Below are 26,137 nucleotides of genomic sequence, written 5' to 3' on the forward strand. Positions count from 1 at the left end.
ATGAGTCGTATCATTTGCCCATATAGGTAGCTAATATACCCAAAAACTACACAATTGAATTATGAAAACCTCAGAAATTATTTTTTGAGATGTCAGAAAAGCTTAGAGAGTACCTAAGTAGTTTAAGCCACGTTAAAAAATAAACCAAGTGCTAAATCCAATCCACGAATTGCAATTGTCCATCTAGGTCGAATTAACCCATAGAGCTAGCTTATGACGCCGATATGACCGTGAACAGAGACACACTCACACCGAGACACACCTGTATAGCGTATAAACTTCATAGGATTTGCTACAAAAAACTGCACACGGGCGAAGTCTGGATATTCAGCTAGTTTTATTTATAAGAATAAGAAATACATGATATAAGGATATACATGTGTACAGTTTAAACATGGAAATCAATTCACGTCACCACTATTCCTAAATCTTCCACCACAATCACGGCCGATGTCGAACAGAGTGCAGTGCGGGGTTCCATACATATTACCTATACCTATTACAAAACGGGGTCGGAAATCTATTCGTCACGGAAACGGTTTGCCTTATTAGGTATCATCCACCATCATCATCGGTCTTACCTATGGCGACTACTTATATTGTACTCACGTTACAGTTTCTTATACGACAGCGTCATATTGAGGTATCGATAAAATCACCAACACTCACTCTGTATATCCGAATGTCACGCGAAATGCATTAAACTCAATATGGTGTAAAATATAAATTTCGACGTGAGTGCATGTGTGTGTTTGTTTACCTGCGTAAAATATAACTATAGGTAGCTAAAGACGCATAGATATAAAAACGTATACGTGGATTTGGTGTGAATTTCAATTTCTATATTATGTATATGTTACAGTTAAAGACCCGAAATCCGTCGAAACTAATTTTAACTAGTCAACACTAGTTTTACAACCCTCTTTTGTCAAAATTGATTTTAACTAGTTAAAACTAGAATTGACTTCAAATGTCTAAACGACAAAACTAGTTTTACCTGAAATTTATATAGGTATTAAAAATAAAACATAAAACGTGCGATCGCGATAGACCAGCCGGCTACCAAATAAATGAAGATAGCATCGACTGTCTGGCTATTAAATATTTAAATAGATTAATATATAATAGTTAAATGGTATGGTAGTTGTCAAACAGAGTGTATGTCCCGATGTCCGTCTTGTATTTTCAGCTTTTGCCTATTTATGAAGAAGTCTTTTTGTGTCTATATTGTTCAGTCAGTGACCGCGACAGTGCGTTATTCACAGATTATATTTTGCATTTATGTTGGTCGGAAGGTTTTTCAGTAAAATTATTTTATTTTTAATATTAATTATGAATACAATTGATTTTCGAAAAAATTTGAAAATTAATTTTCAGTAGATGTTTAAAGTTTTCATTATTATATTTCAGACACAATTAGTTCTAACTAAAAAAGTAAGTTAAAACTAGTTTAAACACCGAGGAACCTGGTTAATTCTAGATTTAACTAGTTTGAATCAGTTTTGACGTAAGGGGGGGGGGGGGGAAAACTACCATTGACAAGGTAATTAAAACTACTTTAGACGGTTTTAACTGTAATATATACACTACAGCCATCATCGTGTTATCATTTTTATCATGTTATAATATTATAAGTTAAATTATAACTTGCCCTTACCAGCCATACCCATTACCGACTACATGGTGATTCGTTTAAACATGTAACATAACTAATATTTAATTGCAATTGTTGTGTTTTTTTACAGCTTTAAGTACTTATAAGTTATAAATTATAACTACATGTTTACAAAAAAACATAATTTTACTATTTTTTTTATCATAGTGGTTATTAAGTATGTTTATAAATTGCTTTTAATAACAAATTATTTTTTTAATATCATAAGAAATCAGAAGCAGTATACTTTTATAAACTTATTCATCCAATATCAGATACATCAGAATAGAAGAAGAAACAAAATAGAACTATTTTGCTCCTAAAATTAAAAATATGAGTTGTTACATCATCATTCATCATATTTACATAATATAAATAAAACATTATTTTTCAAAATTACAAAAATTGAATTGTAAAATGAGTGTTAAACTGATCACTCGGTATAATAATATAATATGTATATATAGGTTCGACGCGGAGTTGCCAGACTTATTTACCTATTAGTGTCGGTATACACTAGGCGTAGCCTTGCGTTCAGGCCGTCGTTTTTCTGGATACGTGAAAAAATTGCTTATAAAATAATGAAAAGAAGAAGAAGAAGAAGAAAAAGAAGAAGAAGAAGAAGTAGTGTTATAGTAATATAAAGACTTAGTGTAGTAGGCATAGTGTGGTACTGTGATACTTATAGACTAGTAGTGTTATAGTAGCAGCTCGCACTGCACGCGCATGACAGTGATACGGTTATAGCTTATGAATATTATATTGTTATTCACTCACAGAGAGGGTTGACGACAACGAATATAGCCGAAAAGTGTCGGGTGACGCCGCCGCAGTAATATTATATTATCGTTATAATTTATTAATGTTTTGGTTGCCCTCGTCGTGGGGAATCCGTACAACCGCCACAACACAGACCGTCGCCGTGCGTGTGATTCACTTTTTTTATCGCCATTATTGCTACATTATTATTATTTATAAATCCTTTTTATTTTCCGAACCGAGGGTGCCACCGCCGGGTGAATATTCGTGTCGTTCTCCGCGCCTTTCGCACGTAATGGTCTTTCCCCAAGTGGTCGCATCGTCCACCCGCCACTGCAGAGACAAATTGGGTAAGTACCTAGGTATACTAACAAACTTTAAAATATAATTAAGTACACATTATTTCGTTACTGTGACATTTTTTGAGGACAATAATACATTTTTTTATTATTTTTTTTTCAATATAATATACCCAGGTAGGTACAAATCAGGGACGTAATTTCAAGATCTTGAATGAATAACGAAAAAAAAAATAACCAATAGTCAACCATATTCAGAAATACTCCCAAAATAGGTACTCTCAGATTTTAAAATGACCGGGGAAGTCTCTGCTGTACAAGTAGAGAAGGCATCTCAGAGAGAGTGTCTCTCATTATTGATGTATGATCAAATACGATGAAAAACGATTCTGAGCAGAGACGGTTAATGTAAGTCAATACCGATATATGTGTGGATAAGATTGTGGTATGAATATAGTTTAAAAGAAAATTGCATATTGTATATAGTAATTCTATATGTACCTAATAATAAACGTAGGCAGATAGTGATGAAAAGTGTCCAAAAAAAAATTGTTTGAATTATAAGTTACAAATGAGTAATTACTATAACTATTGTTTTCGTTTAAATATCCAATTTAGTTGATATTTGAATTTAAAATTCCTATAGGTAACAAAAAACTGTGAGTTTTTGCATTTGAGAATTTTTGGTTTCAGTAAGAATAATTTAATATCTTATTATTCTGATAACAATGTTTTAACTTTTTAACTTTTTGTTAAATTGTGGAAGTTGCCATATGTTTTCTATACATATATTTTAGATTACAAACCCTCACCACCCCTAAAGTCTAAATGATAAATGTAAGAAGTTTATATAATTGTAGTATTTCATTATTAGAAGGTCTATAGTTTTCTTTAATATTATAGTTTTCATTCTAATTTGTTAATATTTTATTTATATAAATATATATAATATTGTGTTCATATGGGTTTGAAAATGATTGCATTTTGTTTTATTTTAAAGTCAATTTCATTACATTTTAGCTGTATACAAACCATTTGGAAGTGAAATGATAATATTTTTTCTGATAATAGTATAATACCTAATAATATTATACATGTACATACCACTACAGCGATACCTATCTATATTGTATTTAAATTTTCAATGATTTCTGACCACACATCAATGTAATGAATTGCGTAAACTATAAAAACTGTAGCTTTGAGTTAGCGTAATTTTTTCATGTGAATGTTCCAATGTGGTTGATAGTTGATAGATATGATATAATATAAGTAATTTATTGTGTTCAGCACACGTTACATGAAATATGAATACGGTCATTCAACCGTAGGTATGTCTTATGCTTATAACGTGGCGTGACGTGTGTTTTCAAACATTTACTTGCACATTGCTTAACATTTATATTATGATACATGGCAGATCATATGCCATATGGCTTATATGAAGCCTTACAGTAATACTCACTGTTGCAGTAAAATAGCTGAAAAGGTGTTATAAATGTTGGCTTTAAATGTACGGATAGGTTTCTCGAAAGGTTTCTCTTTAGGATTTAATAACGATTTTAAAAAGCATTTGAAAGCCCATGGAAATGTATACCTTATTAAATGAAAAAAAAAAACACGTACTTGCAATAAAATTAACCACTTTTACACTAGAAAACTGCAGAACTCTGACCAGAATTGATTTTTAAGTACAATGATTTACCGTTGCTTACAAGTTATAACATAAAGATAAATACTGATTCCAGTGGATATCCCAATTTCAGTAGTGGTGTAAAAGAAAAAGAATATGTCACGACTATACCTATAGTCTATAAATGTCGAAATTTATTGAAATGATGTATATAATTTTTCATCACAATGTGTGATTAATTATAGTTATATTAACAATATTTTCAACATGTTTAACCTGTCAAGCAGCCCTTTTGGTACCTATCTATTATTCCGACTCCCGGCCCGGCTAACACCGTATGCAGTAAACTTTGGTTGTGATTTTAAATGTACCTACGAGTACAGAGTACCTTCTGCGTGACCTGATTTTACTTTACAGTATTATAAATTAGTTAAATATTTCTCCTTGCCACTATTTTTAAAATATATTAAAACTTTAAAAGTATTGAAAGGTGTGCATATATTTTAATTCCTTATTTACATTATTATATTATTTACCCAGAAAATGAGAAATCGTAAATACTGAAAAAATGAATCATGGTATAAAATAATTATAAATTATAAATTTTAAATTTATGATTTTACTGCAAATTATGTAAGTCTGCATAGTATAATTTTTGTTTTGCAATATATAGTTGTAACTTTGTACGTTTCAATATCGGTGAAAAGAAATTTCCCTGTGTATGGCTATAGATATAGCTACATAGGTATTTGCATTTATATAAATTATATTATTATATCATTGTATATCATTTTTATTTATATTTGTGTGATTTATAAATCGTTATAAAAATATTTGTACTTGCGTAATATTATGAACTTATTCTTCTTGTTCTTCAAACCACCATTTTCCAATTATCTATAGTTTATCAACAAAAATATATTTTCTCAAGTCAACAATATTTTTAAGAAAAGTTTATACATTCCTAATTTACTATAAAAATAATAATAAAAACTTCAACATCAACACTAATTATACATAACTTGTGTCTTATATTATATTTATTTGTATAGTATAATATAAATATCTACTTGATTTGCTTTGTTTAAGCCATATTTAAAATTATTTTATTAATTTAGGAAAAATTATATTTAAAAAAATATGTTTAATAGGAAATCATTCTTGGCGAGACTTGGGTAAGCTCAATTAGACTGGAAGGCCTATATAGTTACGAAAATACTACTTTCGTTCGTCAGTAAATTTGAAGTATAATAAAACACTGCGCTACTCAGTGTATTCTAACAAACTGAAATGTAATTTCACACACACACACACACACACACACACACACACACACAATGTATGCTTGGAATAAGGTAAATGTAATTTTGAGAACTCCAAAAAAAAACCTAGTTCTTTAATCACAATATTATAATTTAATATACAAAAATAAAAAACAATTTCATAATTATCAAAACTGCAATTTTTAACTTTAAATATTCTGAGTCCGGTAGTCAGACCAATTCCTTTCGGCAATATTAAATATAATTTAAAAACTGAAACACTTACGGTCATCTAAGCATTTTTCAAGTTACATAACTTAAAAACTAGAAATTCATTAGTAAAATATAACATTAATCATTTTTCAATTTTTGTACCAACTTATTTGAATAGTTGACTTTATACTATATCAGAAAATTATATTTTAGATTCTGAGAAGAGCGATGAATGTATTGATTTTATAATGATGTGCGTTTTTTAATTAATTTATTTTTTTTGTGTGTCATCACGGTTCGATTTTCTTCAACAACAACTTTTCCGGTAGCAAAGTGAATCTAACTGATGCATTCGGGAGGTTCAAATTGTAAAATCCTGAAAGTTTTGAAAAGCGACACGAAAAACAAACAAAAAATGAAGGAAATAAAGAAATTCATAAAAAAATTTTAATTTTATATCTAAGATTTGAAAAATTTAATACAAGATCCTTTTTTAGTTTGTTTACCTTGATCAAAACAAAACTTTTTACCGGAAACTCAAATTAAATTTTTATGAACGTTTGAAGTTAAATTTTTTAAAACATTGGATATTCACTCGATTTATCATATAGCGATTTTCTTATTTTATTGTACTTCAAAAACGAATATTGTAAGCACTTGAAATTTACACAATATGTTTATTTTATCAATTCATATACTTGATAAAATATTCAAAATATTTTGACTTGTTTTAAGCTGTTGATGGACATTTTCAAATTTTAGTTGTTTTTGTATAAATGTCAATAAAATGTTATATTTGTGTTGGGCCAAAACGCTTGAAAATTTACAATAAGGCTCCTGATATTTTGTTTCAAAATTAGTTTAAAAATATTAAAAATTCATTGGGATGACTTTTTTTTAAACATTTAAATTTCAAATTTTGACTACATTTACCAAATTGAAAATTGAAAAATGATTTTGTAGGTAACACAAAAAAAATATCAAAATTTATCAAATTCACCAACATTTTACATTTCTAAATTAAACTTAACGGCGTTACTGGCTTTTAGTGATTATGGCAGATATAGTAGGTGTCTAAACATTTAATATTCATCTGAATAATCTAATTTGCCATGCCCAGCGGCACCTTGAGCACTGATTCCAAAACAGCCCAATTTTTCGGGTATCACTGATAATTTTAGGATAATATTAATTCAAATTTAAACTTACCGGCTACTGTATTAATAATAATAAATAACATTAAAAATATAATATAAAGTATCCTAGACTGATAAATCGTCTCCGCTCAGAATCGTTTTTCGTATACAATGATTTTATATCATTGAATTTAAATTTAACACCCACCATTACAGTGACCCACTTGTAATCTACTGTACAGCAGAGTGACATCCATTTACCCCCTTTTTAGGTTTTTCAAAAACAACTTATGAGAAATCTTGTGTTATATTTTTTATTCTTCAACCCTTAGATATTAAAATTTGAAATTGTATACATTCTTAACTAGGTACTTACATAATGCTTATCGAATTGGAAATTATCGTGATTTTTATTGATTCTGTCAAAATTTGAAATTGAAATGCTTATAAAAAAATTCTAACGATGTATTTTCTATATTTTTAAACTGCTAAAAGGACAATTTATGTAGGAATTTGTAATTAATGTTCAATGTTTTTAGCCTAAATTAAACATGTTTATCAACACTTCAAAAAAAAACTAAGAAATTTAAAATTGCAAATGCTTGTAAATAGTTTAAAAATTAGTCTAAATATTTTGAAAATGTCATTGTGTACATAGAAAATAATAAAAGAATTTATAGTGAAATGTTTTAAGTTTTTAAGACGAATATTTTTTTAAATAAAACAAAATATTTAAAATAATGTGTGATTGTGCCTATGTATTTTTAATATTTTTAACGGGTATAATAATAACTTGAGAAACATTAGGTTATTGTTTGTACATTTTTATAAACATAAATCGAAAAAAAACAACTTTAAGTTCATGCAATTTTTCATCAATTTTAAAGGTAAATTAAAAACGGGATTTTGAAAATGGTTCGAATGATCCAATGTTCAAAATCCAGTGATCGAAATGTTGATCGAAATCAACAATTCCAAGGATAAGAACAATTTAATCTTATTTTATCTTTTTACTAAGATTCTAGACCTTTAGGATCTTGCATAATATCTTTATAGAGTTTGATACTTTGATGAGTTTGAAAAATGAATACTACTCATTCAACACTTAGTTCACGAGAAAAAGTTATTATTGCCTATTTGGAAATACTTAAGGGGTTAGGGAATATTTAGTTTCACAAATATTATATCGGTATCTTGAATATTTTTTTTAATTTTGAGAAAAAAATAACAACTTTACTTCTTTAGATTTTAAATTATTATTAATCATTTTAATATACAAATTTTGTTCAATAATTTTTAAGATGGTCACATTAATCAATTTATTTATGTGTATTCAATGATTTTAAAATGGCCAACGATAGTACTATGAGTATTTCAATTCCCCTAGCAATTTTTCTCATGTAAGTATATTTTAATAAAAGAAAAAAATTTAATCTGCATATTTTTATAATTTTGAAAGGAGAAAAGAAGAATATTTATAGATTTTTCTGAAGCATAGTATAAGCATCGTATTTCTAATTTTTTGAGCATAGAAATCCTGAGTTTAATTATATATTATGCCTCGAAGTTTTAAGTAAACTTATTGTTAAGAAAAAGTAGTTGTATTACTTGACTTTGTCCTAGAAAAAATGACCAAATATATTGGGTAGATATTACGCTCGGTGAAGAAGATCCGGTAGATGAATATATTGATTACAATAATAAAAGCATTATTAAGCATAACAAAAGTAGTTAATAAAAATAAAATTAATAAATAATAAAATATTAATATTAATTATAATACAAGTTTTTTATTAATGATAACGAATTATCGGCTTAATTAGTTTTTATTTATTAGTTATTAATATAATGATACAAAGTATTATTAATAACTATATGTAGGTAACCTATAGTTTAACATAGAGAGCCTATATAGGTTCTTTCATAGGTTCTCTAGCTTAATATAATCAAAAAATGTTTCCCCGACCACAAATTTTACCTATACGGCTATACCTACTTGTAAAATGTCTCATCTTTCAGATTGACGTTGATTACAATACTTTAAAATACATTTATTTTATTTCTGTAAACAAATATTGAACATCCTACATTCCTGAGGAATATCTGCAAGATAATGACAATTTTTTGTAACATCTATTGCACAATGGGATATTTTGTTAAAATTATAATAACTTATTATTAGCCTACCTGTTTACAATCTACATAATAATACATAATTATTAACTAGGTATGTAAGTAAGCACTCATTAGTCATTAGTTATGCATGTTTAATCATCTACGGATTTGTACGTATTTAAAAAAAAATAATAAGCTTAACTTGCATTTAATATTCTATATAAGCAATAACGATTAATTAAAATTAAAAATTTAATATTACAGACGTTATAGCACATTTTTTAAACGAAATATTCATAATACAACCTTCAGTGTTATATGTATAATTTTTTTTTATATTGTGTCTATTGTCTATGTATATATTATGATGATATTCATTCTAACGAATAATCTAAAATTCTAGACGCACCTAAACACGTAGCTTACAATCGTATGCCCTGTAGAAGGGCTGTGCTATCTATCTAATCTAAGAACAATACTGACATTTAATAATAAATGTATCTTTTTATAACTTAAAAATCTATTATTGTTATATTGTAGAGTAAAATTATATCTCAAATGTAGGTAGGTACTCAAATCATTACCATAATATGATCGTGATAATATGTGTTATGTAAATACTAAATAGTGTAATAACTAATGCGTAGGTCACTCGTAGCTATGTAGCCATATAAATACATAATAAAGGTATGAAATGCAAGTGCACTTATTGCTATTATAAATTATAATAATATTATGCAACCCATTCGTTTCCGCCGACTTGTTACACACCACATACCCTTTTAAATGTTTCCGCCGAAAATTCTAACCGATATTTGTGAACCACTGAACATGTTTGTGTAGGACCATTGCTATTTTATTAAAACTGTAAAATGTAAATTACTTTTTTCAAACATATATTTATTTAAATAAAACCTATTTTGCACACATTTATCAAATAATAGTAAAATTATTATTCATGAATAAGGTTTTGGAAATTCGCTTTTAAATATTAAAATGATAATGAATAATATTTTTTTCGATTTTTACGAAATAAAACAAATATTATTTAAATTTATTATATACATATTAATTACAAAATTAGTTAAATAAATATAGCATATCTAATGAAAATATTATAAGAAACATTATACAACCCAATGGTCAATGACCTAGATATAACAAAGCTTATATTACTTATTAGTGATTCTAGAAGAAAAAACATATTTTATTGATTTATAGGTAGGCAATATATTATAATTGCAAATATTGTAAAATATTTTTCTTTTACAACAGTGAGCTGTGTTACATATGTCCTCAATTCAATGAATTCAAATATTTAGAGAAAAATCAGATTTATTAAATAGTTGCATTCAATATTTTTATAAATGAATAACGTACTTATAACTCAGTAAAAGTTGGTAAAAGTAATAGAGTAAATAATCTAAGTAACACATAGATTGTTTTTAATATAAAGTCAATAAATTAGTTGATTTGTTTGAATTCAGAAAAAAATAATGATCCTAGAAACTGGAATATATCTAACTATTCAGTTATTATATATATTTTATAAACGTTATTGTCATGACAATACAAAATAATAGTGAAGATATCAGTGATGATTGGTATGTTTAAAAAAAAAATATCTTTTATCATAATATAGTGCTAACTGCTAATGTTCTATGATATTTTATTTTGAAAATAATTTATAACCTAATAACTAGTATATTAAAATATCATTATATCCTACATCTTACAAATATACAGCATGTATTTTAAAAAACTTTGAGTATTGAACTTATTTTTATTCTATAATATTAAAAATATTATTTTCAAAATTATCAAAAATATTATATCTTTATACAATACAGTAATTATTAGGAAAGTAATTAAATCCTATAATTCACGATTTAGTTCGAATATTTTAATGGTGTTTTTTTAATGCATTATAATATATACGACTACTAATATAGCTTTTCCATCAACATTATTTTTATCTTTTTATATTTTTTTAAAAATATACGGAGGTAAAAAAAATTACGGAAAATGGTGGATATTAACTCAAAATAATTTTTAATAAAACCAAATAATAAAAATTATTGTAAAAAAATAAATAAAAATATGTAATGTATATCATGGCTCACAATTCTTTTACCCATAAAGATACTTTCTATCCGAATTCTAGACGCGCTCTTTTCCTATTCTCATTTATACACGCACATATTGTTTTAAAATTATACTTGTGTAGTGTACATTTACGGTTTCAAAAGAGCTAGCGTATGGTTTGAAAACCGAAAAACGAGAACACCAGTATATGATATCGGATTTAGACTGCCAAGACGAAGATACCGTCTACTGAGTTCGGACGATTTTTTTTTATCTTACTTGCTGTATTCGGTTTGACAACGGTGTTGATGGTGTATTTTAATTTATAACAATTTATTCAACTATGAGATTGAAAAAACATAATCTTTAACAAAAAAACTGTGCATCCACTAGATGAAGATAATATATTAATGCATAATGGAATAATGTAATTGAAACTATGTTTATATATTTTTTTTATGATTTTTGGTTACAATATGAACTATTTATGAGAATCCTTGTTTAAATGTTCAATTCTTAGCAATAAAAAAGCTGGTAAATGGATGACACTCTGCCGTACATTAGGTATCTAAGAGTTCGCTGTGATGGATGGTATTAAATTTGAATTCAATGATAACAAATCATTGTATACGAAAAACGATTCTGAGCGGAGACGGTATGTCAGTTTAGGATATTTTAAATTGTTATTACTTATTATTAACATGGTAGCCGGAAAGTTGAATTAATATTATTTTTAAATTATCAGTGATGCTGGAAAAATATTGAATTACCTATGTGAAATTGGGCTGTTTAGGAACCGATTTACAACAAAATGATAAACGTTATTCTTTGTGTTAATATGAAATTCTGTTCAAATTTGAACTTAAAATGTCTGTAAAAATAACTGTACATAAATATTTTTTAGATTTCTTAGTTATGGAAAAAACTGCTTAATTGGAACCTTGTTTTAAATTTTCAATCCTTAGATATAAAAATTGAAAATGTTATACATTCTTAACTACAAAATAATTTTCAATTTTTAATTGATACATACAATTTGAACTTGAAATGCTTATAAAAAAAATTGTGCCGATGGATTTTTAATATTTTTCAATTGCTATTGTAACAAGCTATCAAGACCCTTGTATTCAATTTTCATGCTTTTTTATCCAATTAATAACATGTAATAGACATTTATAGAACAAAAAATGAAAAAAAAAGAAAATTTAAAATGTCTGTGAACAGTTTAAAACGAGTCAAAATATTTTGAAAATTGTATCAAGTGTATGAATTGATTAAAAAAACATTTGGTATAAATTTCAAGTGTCTACAGCCTTTCGTTTTTGAATTACAACAAAATAAGAAAATGGCTACAAGAGAAATCGAATGAATATCCAATGTTGTAAAATGTTTAACTTCAAATGCTCATAAAAATTTTATTTGATTTTCCGAGAGAAATTTTTTTTTGATAAAGGTTTTGATTAGGCAAACTCATAAAGAATCTTGTATTAAATTTTTAAATCTTAGATATAAATAGAAACAATTTTATGAATTTCTAACTAAATATAATTTGCCATTTTTCTTTAAAATTCTGAGTTTAAACGCTCATAAAAAATTACTGAAGATTTAAGCTCAACTTGTTTTTTAATTTCCGTTAACAAAAACTTGCAAGGAACCTTGTATTACATTATAAATTTTTTTGACTGAGCGAAAATTTTTTATTGACTTGGGCTTAAAAAAAACAAATAATAATCGACAATTTCATGTGTCTATAAATAGTTCAACACAAATTAAAATATTTTGAAAATTGTATGATGTATAGAAAATGATAACACAAATATTCTGCAGTCAAAATTTCATGTATCTACACTAAAAACCAAAATCGATTTTTTCGAAAAATAGGTTTGCCTTAAATTGCCTGTTTTTCCTTAATTTGTTGTTTGTTTTTCCCTGCGCTTTTGAAAACTGTTGAGAATTTTAATTTTTGACCTCCCGAATGCACCAACTAGATTCACTTTCTTACCAGAAAATTTGCTGTAGAAGAAAATCGAAGCTCTTATATTACAAGAAACAATGATGACAGACACAAAAATAAATAAACATAAAAACACACGTCATTATTGCAAAATCAATACATTCATTTCTCCGCTCAGAATCTAAAAAGAGAACTCGTTTTGCTGTATAGTTTTTGTAGGTTTAAGGTTTTGACTTTTGAATGTACCTCTACTCATTTTCATTGAGTAGGTCACTATGCTCTGTTCTGATGCATGTTTAAAATTTGAATTCAATAATAAATTATTGTTTTAATAATAAAAACTATTCTGCAGGGCAAAGATAACAGATGGATTAGCAATTAGCATATTATATTTTTATAACTTAATATAAGGATATTTTATATTGAAATTATATAATATTACATCAATAATTTTTTTTTGTATTAGTTATGCTATAGCTTGAATTAATTTTTGCCAAAAATATCGTACACCTATATATTAATTATTAATTGTATATTATTAGTACCTAACTATATTATTAAATTATTTTGTATAGTATATGATAGTATTGTGGAACCAACTTCAAAGCTTCTTCATTATAATTTATATTCGTTCAAATTACAAAAAATTCATTATTTTGCGGTAAAATATCGAATTTAAAATTGTGTCAACATTGATAACTTCGAACGCTTATAAAAATTGTTTTCCCTAACATGTATTTTTCATATTTTTAAATTGCTTTAATGAGGAACCTTACCAGTTGGCAGTTGTCATTTATCAAGCTTTTTGGCAGTGAAAAAAATGTGGTATCATAAACTGACAAAACCTAAAAACAAGTAGAACATTTCAAAAGTCAGTACATAACTCAAACGAATCAAAATATTTTAAATAAAATATAAATAAGTTAATATTCTTAAAAATTATTTTACAATGACAATTGATTTTATGTAATGAGCATTGTGTGGTACGGTAAACAACAAAAAGTCAAAATATCTTCTAATGTGTTTTCCATTTCGTTGGGTACATACTTGGGTTCGGAACTAGTATACTGATTTTTATTTAGAATTATACTTAAATATAAATTGTTTTCGTTCCTTTCCGATCAGGGTGTCATTGTCTCAATCAAATATATAGACTGTTCAATGATAAATCAGAATGATTACTAAAACTGTTCTCAAATAGTGCAAATTTCATTGAAGATAATGTCCGTAAGCCGTTAAAATCCTGTTCAAAAAATAATACAGTCGTTCGGACGACGCCGGGCCCGCCTCAATCCTTTCTCTCGGTTGCGGGCGTGCGAGACAAAAACCCGCGTGCGCATCGCAACGACGAACGCCGGCCGCCGCCGCCGCCGCGGTCGGAGTCTCGAGACACGATCAGCGTTCAGCGGCGGCAGCGTAGATCCCGCCAAACCGGCTGAGGCGGTCAACTACTACGGATAAATCCTGTGCGGGGCCGGGCGCGGCGGGGAGCGGCGCTCGTCTGCCGCGCTTGTTTTCACCGGTTTTTGCTTCCCCGCCGCTCCCCACACACGGTCAACAGTCACCAAGAACGCACACGCACAACCGGTGACGACGACGACGCTCGACTACGACTACGTGGTGTGCACACGCACGCACCCCGGTACGCGCACGGTCGCTTTTCGGTTCGGTTATTATTCATCGCCGCCGCCGTGTTCGGGCGCAAGTCCGTTCGTAGGTAGAAACCAGAAGGTAGTCGGTGCACGTTCGCCGTGGCGCGCATATCGTTCAGGCCGCCGCGAGTATCCGTCCAGTGTCGTCCACGACTTACGTCGTCCGTCGTTTCGGCGCGGCCCTGTTCGATATTGACCTAATCATATTCGTGCGCATCCCCGGCGACGTCGTGTGCGAGATGGTGTTTTTCGTCAGGAACAAGTCGGACCGACGCGAATTATTGGCCAGCATGGCCAGCGTCGATCGCGTTTCGTCGCACAAGATCCACGACAACGGTATTATTTTTACACAGAAAAAATTTACAATTTTCTATCCACTGTCTCATTATTTACTTGTTCAGAGCTCTAGGATTTCTATGGCAGCTCCCTGCAAATTACATCTAGAAAATTGTAAAACTTTAAAAATATCATTATTTCCAAATTCTGTCCGAGTCCAGGGTGGTTTCTTGTCTCGCAATCCAATTATAGATTCGACTATAGTGCGTATTTTTGAAACGAATAGTAGGTCTACATATTTTTTTCACCTATTTCGAGTAAATTTCAATTTGTATGGTAGGAACTTTTATTTTATTTACAGTTTTAACATTATCGGGGGCGACAATGAGATGTCGTGCACCCAAAACATACTAACATTTATGAAAATGTTCAATTAAAATATTATTAAAAGAATAGTAATATTTTGTTTGCCTTAATCGCAAATTTATCAAAGATGTATCGTATGACTTATAGAATCTATATTAAAGGTGGTTGTTTGAATTATGTAATCGTAACGTATTACGTACTACGACGGACAAGCATAGTCGTATAATCGTATTAAACATAATCTATTTCGTGTCATTTTTTAGATTTAACAATCTTATTATTGTATTTGAATTCGAATTGCCCTGTTAATTTTATCCCAAAATACTTTTTTGTATGGTAATCTTTGTCAAAAACAATATCTGTAGTGTCCTATATGGATATATGTGTCGGTAGTCGGTAGGTAGGTACTCGGTTGTAATCGTTGAAGCCTTTAACACAATGATAAAAAGCAATGATTTTGTCGGTTCTTTTAACAAAAGGTAGTCAGGTGGTCTGATTTATCCAAACTTTTAACCAATTACTAACAATAATTGAATCATTGCCGACGTCTAGTCGAAAAATCGGACTATGTCCCTATAATTATTATAGTCCAGAAATCACCAAATTTATGTAGATATTCGTGTTTGTGGTGCTACAAGTTGACATATATAGTAGACTACTTAGGTTAGTCGCCACCTAATGGATTATAAGTTACCGAGTAAAGTCTACCGTCAATTCCGATGACTTGGAAAGATTTTGAACTTTTAACTTCTGTAACAGATTTATTATAGATAATTAAATTCTGTCCACAATTTATCTTTATCAACATATTATACAAAAAAAAAAAACCATCAAAAATGCAAAAAATATTATTTTCAAATTAAACTTGAAGATTCACACTAACAATACAGTATGGATTAACTACATAATAACAAAAAAAAAACAATTGAATTTTGATTTCAAACTACGACTTCAATAGCTCTTAATTTACACGTTGTAAAATCGGTTTTTAAATGATAATGAAATATTTACGGAAAGTATTGAAAAATAGTATACCAAGTCTCCCGGTTTGACGGTATCTACAAATTACAATCTACCTGTTATTACGTTAACGAATGTATAACCGTAGGCACAGGTAATAGAGCTTATCCTATAGCTACCTACAAATAATGTTTTGTAACGTCATATATTCATATGATTACGGTTATTAGTTATTATTCTTGAATAAACATTATTTTCAAATGAAAACAATTACTTTATACTTACAGATAACACTTAAGTGTTCCTGTGTCTGTGTTTAACACAGCTTATACCGGATAAACGTAAAAGTGTACTATAATAGTATAATACTATAATATAAAGTCTCTGCAGGGACTCCTCCCATCAGTATTCAGTAGTGTCTATTGTGATTATTGATTACTTATTAGATTACCTACATATGCGTTAAGATTTTACATTCATTTTTTATTTGTAATTTTAATGAGCTTATCTTAAAATAAAGTAAAATTTAGTATCTACAAGATTATTAAGAGAAAAAAGGTAACATTAACATTTCTGAGTGGCGTTGTAAGCAACATACGTTTTTAAAATTGCATTATTGACATTTTAGACGACAAAAAACTGAAGAGATGACAATGAAAGTATAAAGGCTATTAGTTATTACGGTACTTATTAGTATAGTTCTTTTTATAAAAACAACATGATTCATACTCGCTAAAAACAATATTTGAGAGTGGTGTGAAATTCAAGATAACAGTCTTGAACTAATATTTATATATTTGTTTATTTATCTTAGTTCATACTTTTGTAGACTCGGCTTTCTGGAATTGTTTATAATTTAAAATTTACTTGGGGCTATAACATTATGTATTCACTATACAGTATTACAGTCCACTAGATTTTTAATGTTACCTGTAAACTGTGATATTTTTTTATTTAGTAATTAGTAGGTATTACATGCTTAATAAGAGGATACGTGTGTAGGTATTAATACAAATAAATGTATCTAAAGTGAAGAATAATATTTAAAAAAATAAAGTATCTAACTTCTAAACTTTGTAAAGCACAATATGATAGAACCATAGTCTACAAGTAGTTCAGATTTCAAAGCAAACGTTTTTTTCTGTTAAACAATTGTAGAATTATAATATAGTTTTATACACGAATAAACATCGAATCTAATGAAACAATCTTTATTTTTCTTTGTTCCTAACAAATGATTTTTTCGATACCTTGTGTTTAATTTAATTATATTGATCCTGATTTGATATAATTTGTACTTATTTACGGAATCAGTGTATCACCCATCTAGAGGGACTAGCTCTAAAACCATAGACTTCTATACTACACGTACTACATACAAATCAATACAAAATTTGTGTTTAAAACCTGTGATCCTCTTACGTCTTACCCCGTACCATCTAAACCAATGACAATCGCCAGTCAACAAATATTGTGAGATCGAGTTGTATGAGGTAGGTACACAAAAACAACCATGAAGCAAAACACTTAGCCCTTGCGACAATCGTCGATCACACGCATTCAACCGTCGCGCGTCGCACCTATATGCTCTTGCAGTTTCGCGACTGTATCTGTGTTCCGTATCTGCTCGTGTGGCGGTGTTAAATAGTAAAATTTGATGTCGCCTCAGCAGAATATAGTGCTTCGCTGGCCTGACCTAATTATCAACTTATTTTCTAAAATATATATTTCTACATGAATACTGCATATACGTTATGATCTACAATCTACATTATACGATAGTATAAACTAGGTAAAGCTGGTTGGTATATGTATATAGAGATAAAAGCAAACCTATCTCGCTTGAGATGTCTACCGTGGCACTGTCGCTGTGTATAAACTATATATAAATAAATATTCATTAATCAGTGATGTATTGAAATATTTGGGGTACACGCGCGTATATTTAATCGTATTGATAGGCTCGCTTAATTTACCATGATATATGCAGCTTATCAGCGCATTTTCAGTGACGTAAGAAAATATTTTATACCTATAAAGAATTTTAAATTCTCAGATGGCACCTACCTAGTAGATAGCAGCATTAATAGGATAAATAATAGTATTTATAATCAATGATAGCAGGTTAAAGAAAAGGTTTATTTTGGGAGAAGTGATGTAATTTTTTTGTTGACATTATGAGGTATTTATTGTTTTTAAGCTAAGTGAAAAAGTCGTATACCTACTTGGCTACTTACGACTAATTTAGGAAACGTCACTAGATATTATAGATACCTACTATCTGTAGACTGTCATATATTCATATGCAATAATTTATATGTATTTATATATATAATCATTAATTTTAAAATCTGTATTTTGATTGTTACAGCTGCATTTCAACATGTTCGTGATAATATGGACGAAATTAATTATCATGTAAAGGCTAAAGAGACTGATATAATATTTTTGAAAACTTTGATGAATAATCCTACAGTGGAATCGTTAATTAAAGTAAGTTTAATTTATTGATTTTTATGAAAAAATATGGTAAATTTTAGTTCAAAAAACAGTTCCATTCCGATTATAAATTTTTCAGAAATCCTTGCGGGACTTTGGTCCCCTGCATCCCTTACATATTATATAGTAAAATAAATAACAAACGCAACATTTTGATACTTATTTTATTGTTGAATGACTCATAGTATGTGACATTGTGACCCGCGTTGCTATCAAAATAATTCCAATTATTGGTTCCGTGATTACATCGAGTAATAAAATTATGAAAACAAAATAATACTATTAAACTGTATATTGGTAAACTTCGTACCATCGTTCATCGTAATCGACGATAACTCATTTTCCAAGTAAATAGTATTAATTAATTTTTCTTATAAATAAAACTATGAAAAAAAATATGTTTGACAAGTCAAGAATTATGTATATATAGCTATAATATTATTGGTACCTTAGAGGCTGTTGTTGACGATAACCATTTTCTGGGGAAAAAAATAACCATTACTTTGTTAGAAGTAAATGAAAACAAAATCCAAATTGATACACTATTCAAAAGTAGACATCCCCGGCGGGGACTCGATTCTAGCGTTCCTCGCTTAAATAAATGAAGGGGAACGCTGAAATCTATGATCATATGAAAGCGGACTCCATCCGTCTGAGTCCCCCCCCCCCCCCATTTCGAGCACTACATGTTATAAGTAAAAGATAGGTATTTCGCAGACAACCTAATCTATATAAAGTAAAATTGAAATTTTACGGTTAAGATTTACTCCTAATTGGCTATCTATAATCAGGACCAGATAAGACCTTAAATACCTGTAGGCTGTAAAAATGTTTGTGCCACTATTATACTAGCGACTAGCCGTTTGTAAAAATATTTTTTTTTTAATATTAATGTTGTATACATTTTTTAAATTTTTTATTTAGTTAATTAGTTTCCCATCAGATTACTCTACTTGAATAAATAATAAAATATTTTTTCGAATTTATCGACCTTATGATACATAATATAATATCCATATATACAGGGCTGGCTTAAGAAAAATAATACACTATATCAAATTTTGCCACCCCTAAAATAATAATAATTTTACTGTTTTGGAAATAAAATCCCCCTACTTAAGTATCGCTCTAAGGTGCCTAGCTCGCCTATGCCTTGATCCGGCCCTGCATATAATATAGGTGTATTGTGCATAAGCAAGTAAAAACATTCAATATGACTATTCACTATGTTTACTGCCGGTCTAACTCAATTATACTTAATAACAAGGCGTCGGTAGTTGGGAAAAAAAATCCGCGTAAAAAAATCTTCGTAAAATAATTAACATATTAGAACACAATTTTCAGTATAAAAATCAAAGCAATAAAGCGACGGACCCGTTAAATTTAATTAAATGTAGGAATTATTTTAGAAAATACATCAGCGGTGGATTAAGCAATTTGTCGTATACAAACAGGACATTTTTCAGCCCTTTCATTTACAAAAGTCATAAAAAACAAAAAACAAAATTCATAAAGAAATATATTGTTGATTAAATTATTCTTTATTGATTTAAATTGAATACAATATTACAATACGATTTTTAACATTGTTTGTAAGCAATATAATATGAAAATAAAATGTAATTGACAATAACGTCTCATCGCCATAATATATAGCTATAATTGTATATAAATAAGCCGTTTCTAGGTTTCCTAGAAGAAGCATAGTTTCGCTAATAACATAAATTCGATTTGACTGCGTTCACCGAGAGTCCGAGACTATTTCAGCGAGTTAACCCAATAACTAATATCTATAATTTAATATACCTAATATAGGAATATATATAACGTAAATATATTTTTTTTAATGCAGCAAATTTGCCATCCCTATAATTTTTTTCCACTCCAATCGCGCACCTGCTTATATAATAATAATATCACAAATATTAAAAATAAAATTTCTTTTTTATGTATGTTAAAAATTGTAATAAAAAATCTACACTATTGAACGCATTGCACGTTAAACTAATTACCTAAGGTTAATTTAAGTATTTAAGTAAAATCTAAGGTAGTAATATATGTGATGATTATATAATTAGTCATTACAGCGCTTTCTAAATTCTAATATTACTAGCGATTGATTTTTACAACGAATTGTTCTGTTGGAAATTTGGTGATAATTGGAGTTACATCTTGATTGCGTTTATTAAATGCAATAATTTCAATTTAATATACTCCAAGTATACTGTTAAAAATGCTAAAAGTTAACCCAAGTCAAAGGATGCTTTTTCACAATTTCGCGGCATCGCTCCCGTACATTTATCGTAAACCGTGTGTAATTAGTGATTACACACGGCAGGAGTCGGTACACGACTGGTTCTATATGATAATATAACAATTTAAAAATAGAACGTGTTTGTCGATAACCTAAATAGTAAATACTTTTCTAGAAAAAGTGTTGATAAACGAATGTCGATGCTTTGTGTTACTTCAGATTTCAGATACATAAACATCGTGGACGTACGTCGGTGCCCCTAAATTTATGGTTGTGTAGGCTGCTAACAATGCTTACGCCTTAATTTGTTAACCATTCGCTAATTCAACGAACACTGATAATTTTTTAGGTACCTATACTCATTATTTTCAGTATGATTATCGTACTCTCTTCTACTTTTCATCCGTGATTATTGTTAAGTATCATTAAGAGGATGCTTTGTTGTCTCCGTCTTACCAACTTACGACATAGCAAATTTTCGTTCACTAGTTTGAATAGTGTGCAGTTAGTTATGATATTATAGTGAATTTAAGTATTATCAAACTTTTAGGTAAGAATATTATCTATGCTTATTGCTTAATTTGGATTTTCGATATTTTCATTTCCAAGGAAGATACGAGTATGTGAAATAACACAAATCAAAAATGCTCATATCTCGCTTGAAAATTAAAATATCCGAAAATCCGCCGACATTTAAGCATGTTCTTACCTAAAACTTTGATAATAGGCCAATTCACTCTAATATCAAAACTAACAGCACACTATTGAAACTAGTGAACAAAAATGTTCTATGTCGTCCGTGTGTAAGACGGAGACGACAACAAATTCATCGGTAGCGTCCTCTTAAATATTAATGATAAAGTAACACAATAAGATGACAAGTAAGTAGTAACACAATAACACTGCTTAGTACAAAATAATAGAGTAGTATTCAATTCTATTTTAGTAACAAAAAAACTGCGTCAATCTTCAACTTCAATATATTTTTTGATAAGAAATTGAATTAGTTGGCTCAAAGTGAAAATTGTATAAATAGAAAAATAGTGAACTTTTGGTTGAAAATAATATCTAGTTGGTAGTTTGGTAGAGCAAAAGTATACATTTCCCATCACTTTTTCAAAATACCTGAAATAACAACAACAAAATTTAAAAAAAATTGTATTTCTTTTAATCAGTTGTAGACAAATTTAATTTTGTTTTGATCTGACTCAATAATGAATAACCATGAACTTTAAATAGTTATCGAATAATATATATTTATTACATTTTTATGAGAATTTTATAATTTTAGATATAGGCAATATAATATTTCATTTATGTTTACTATATTTTTGTTATTCATACACATTTGAAATTGTCAATGTTTTTCTACATGTATGTCTATAATTTTTTTTTTAAGTCTCATCTACGTAGAGTATAGTCACATGTTCTTTTATCAGAGATTGAAGTTCAAATTTTGACGATATTGGATACTAAAACGCAAGGTTACGATTTCTCTTCAAACAATTTTAGTTATTTTGTTTTAATTCTAAAAAATATTAATTAAAGGAATTTCAAACATTTCACTATTACTTAAATTATAATGTTCTCTATATACAACACGACTTTCAAAATATTTACACTGATTTCTTGCAATTTAAAGTTATAAAACTTTGAAATTTTTTAGTTTTTTTTAATAGTTTATAAAAATGTTAGTTTTTTCTGAAAAGCTTGATATTGTAATACTAGGTCCCTCAAAATGTTTTTCATAGCAATTTAAAAATATACAATCAGGACGAATAGTCTTTTAAAACATAGATTACACTTACCTAATTACCTAAGCATAATTAATGATAAGCTGCTCTCGAAATCTACTTAACAGCAGAGCAACTTCTCTGTTTTGTTTTTCATATCAAAAAATATAATTTGTTAGTGGTTTGATTTTATTTTCCCGTTATGTTATTTGTAAAACGTAGTACATGCATATATTATATCACTATATTTATTTGTCTTGAGAAACTTAAAAGGTCATTTGCTTTATTTATTGATATTTTAAAAGCGTGACTAAAAATCTGTTTAATGGTTTAAGTTATTTCTTATAAACGTTGTATAATCATATGACATTGTGTAACTATAATGATTTACCGTGTGGATAATATTTATTATACCAATCAAGACTTTATGAACCCATTTCTAAACATTGCCCATTGATACTTATGCAATATAAATAATAATATTTTTAATATTTGTGAATGTCCTAAATACTTTTTTTTGTTACCTCGTAGATTGTTTATAATTAGTAATTTCATGTATTGGTAATTTACTACAAAAGCAGTAGGTACACCTAGCATAAGCACAATAAAAGAATTACAAATAACTAATAAGTCATTATAATACATATTACTGATAAGTGATAACATTTCAATTTATTTATAATGGAGACAGTCGATACTCGATAGCATAGTGTTTTTTTTTTTTATAAATTTGTAATTTTAAATTGACGGTTACACAATTATTATCAATTATTATATATAAATAAGTACCTAAATGTTGTAATTTGTTTTAATAAAATAATTTTTAATTTTAGAAATAGGTACCTAGATGTATTTCAATGTGTATATTAAATGTAGGAAAGTAGGTAAGGAAAACAGTTATGAATATATTATGTTATAACTTATATTATGTTACTTGAAGTAACATATTTGAAAGGTATTTGATCAGGGTAGTATATCCCCCACGAGCTGTTTCATTTAAATATATGTAAAGCTCCTCCAAGTCAAGAACTGACATTGCACCTACATATTATAACTTGATACTTATTGATTATTAGTTATTACTCATTACTTATCTTAAATAATATAGTTTTGTTTTGTTGGCAACATTATTATATTATCATCATGGGTGAACTTACGATCAGGCTAGTCAGGACGTGGTCTGACCTAATACTGACTAAAGTGAATTTAAAATTTTAATTACAATTTTTTCCATATTTATCATGAGGCTTATCCTAATAAAATATTCTTACTTAGCCTATGATTATCATCATAAACAGGTACTCGTTTCAAATACCAAAACTCAATTTGACATATTATATTATTACATCGAATAGGTAGGTACAATAGGTACATAATACATGCTCTTTCTTGCGTCAGTGATTATACCAACGTACCACGTACGTGTTCCCACGCCCCATATTGAAATTTCCAAAATTATGTTTTGTAAATATTTTGCACGTATTTTCATTCACAATAAATGTATAAAATACATTGTAAAACGTACGTTGTTATGCCATATATATATTTGTAATCAAATTACACATATACGCTCGCAAAATTTCACATATCTTAACAATTGTTAACACATACACGTATATGAAAAAAGTCTTCCTTGAACAAAATACTGTAAACGCAATGTCTTGCAAATAAAAATATTACGCTTGGACATTAAATGCAAATAGTTATTATTGATTTTTGCAATACAATTTGTCCAAAAAATAACAATCATGGCATTTATTAATCGACTAGAGACTGCACAAAAAAATTTTTATTTTCGATTACTCAAATATATAGCTACAAATAGGTAGGAAACCTATATAGGTTAAACAATTTTAGCTAGACGATTGTTCCATTTCCAATATTACAGTATCAAAGCGGACTCTCATTCAAAAAATTATAATAAAATTTATGAAATATCCGTTTCTAATGAGATCGTATTATCAATTTTAAGTATATTGCTCATACAATAATCGTTTTCGATTGTGACATTTTACCATTCGGAACATTGTTTTTAAATATAAATCAAATATAATACTATAGATGTAGCATGTACATATAATTTTGTACGTTGTATACCTACACACTTTTGGCACATCTTAATGGAGACTTAGTCATTAAGAATAATTATAGATAGTTAGAGTCGAGTCCCTCGTTACATTAGGTATTATGTAGATTTGTTTCTACAAAATGTATATGTACGGTATAAATACGTACAGGCTAGGTACAGCTATTTTTTGACCAATAGTCGCCGGATCTTTATTGATATATTTTTGATATTTAGAGATCAGCTTTCGCCCCTCTTTGAAGGTTTCCTTCTCTTGTTCAATTCCAAATAATTTTTTTGGCTATTTCATTAGTTTAGACTTAAGTTGCAGTGAGAAACGTTGTCTTGCTAAATCATTTTTAATTGCAAGAAAAGTAGGTGAAAATCACTATTGGTGATATATGTCAAAACTGTAAGGTGGATGTTGTGAATTCATAAATTTGAACAACCGATAATGTATATTGTAAATACCTATACTTTATCTATTAAATTGTAATTCATTTTCACCGATCTCTGAAATTCAGGTTTTGCTTAAGTCATTAATATTTTCTCATAAATAAGTAATTAGTAAACATTTATTTAAACATTAATATTTCTCAAACATAATTATTATTTAAAATGTTATTATTAGTATTTTTGCTATAAAATAGTTAAATCTATTATAATAGTTTTCGTTGTATTAATAATCAACTTGTCCACAGTATTTTCGTAAATTCATGTCATGTGTACTTAGTATTTACTATATGGTATATATGTGCATGAAGTATCTACTTTCAAAACTAGCAATTGAAATTTAATATAAAAAGAAACCATACACAAAAATAATAAGACAAGGGGGGCGTAGTTGAGAAGGCTATACCATTTGACTTCTTGAACTTGTTTCGTATCTACCTATATAGTTGTAGTTTCGGTTGAGGTGTTTTTCCAAGATTCAGCTTAAATATTTAACTATAATGATTGATAGATTTTTCTTCACAAATTTGATATTGTTGTGTACTTATGCTAACTGATATACTAAGCACAAACCTGTAGGTGATTAATAACTTAGTTATAAGTAGTTGTATTAGTTGTAATTGTGGGCGGATATGTCCTTATATTTCTGAATAAATATGTACCTTATAATATCTACTGTATATAGTATAATATTATTTGTAATTTGTTAAAACAATTAACTGACACTCTTGACTAAATGTGAATTAAAAGTATAATGGAATATATGAAA

At 28.4% G+C, this 26,137-nt stretch overlaps 1 protein-coding gene across 2 annotated transcripts in view; it reads left to right on the forward strand.

Moving 5' to 3' along the window:
- Nucleotides 1-2,672: 2,672 nt before the first annotated feature.
- The window catches only part of LOC111026311 (MAGUK p55 subfamily member 6), a 37,632-nt gene continuing 14,167 nt past the window's right edge, over nucleotides 2,673-26,137 (forward strand). Inside the window, exons 1-2 of one of the 2 annotated variants that reach the window (XM_022304366.1) lie at nucleotides 2,673-2,763; nucleotides 18,736-18,857. In XM_022304366.1, coding sequence (XP_022160058.1) covers nucleotides 2,709-2,763; nucleotides 18,736-18,857 — 177 coding nt within the window. In that variant the 5' untranslated portion in view covers nucleotides 2,673-2,708. Of the gene's footprint in view, nucleotides 2,764-14,841; nucleotides 15,099-18,735; nucleotides 18,858-26,137 lie in introns of those variants that run through there. The other variant, XM_022304367.1, reaches the window with a different exon arrangement.

The sequence above is a fragment of the Myzus persicae genome, unplaced genomic scaffold (genome assembly GCF_001856785.1).
Source record: "Myzus persicae strain clone G006 unplaced genomic scaffold, MPER_G0061.0, whole genome shotgun sequence".
NCBI lineage: Eukaryota > Metazoa > Arthropoda > Insecta > Hemiptera > Aphididae > Myzus > Myzus persicae.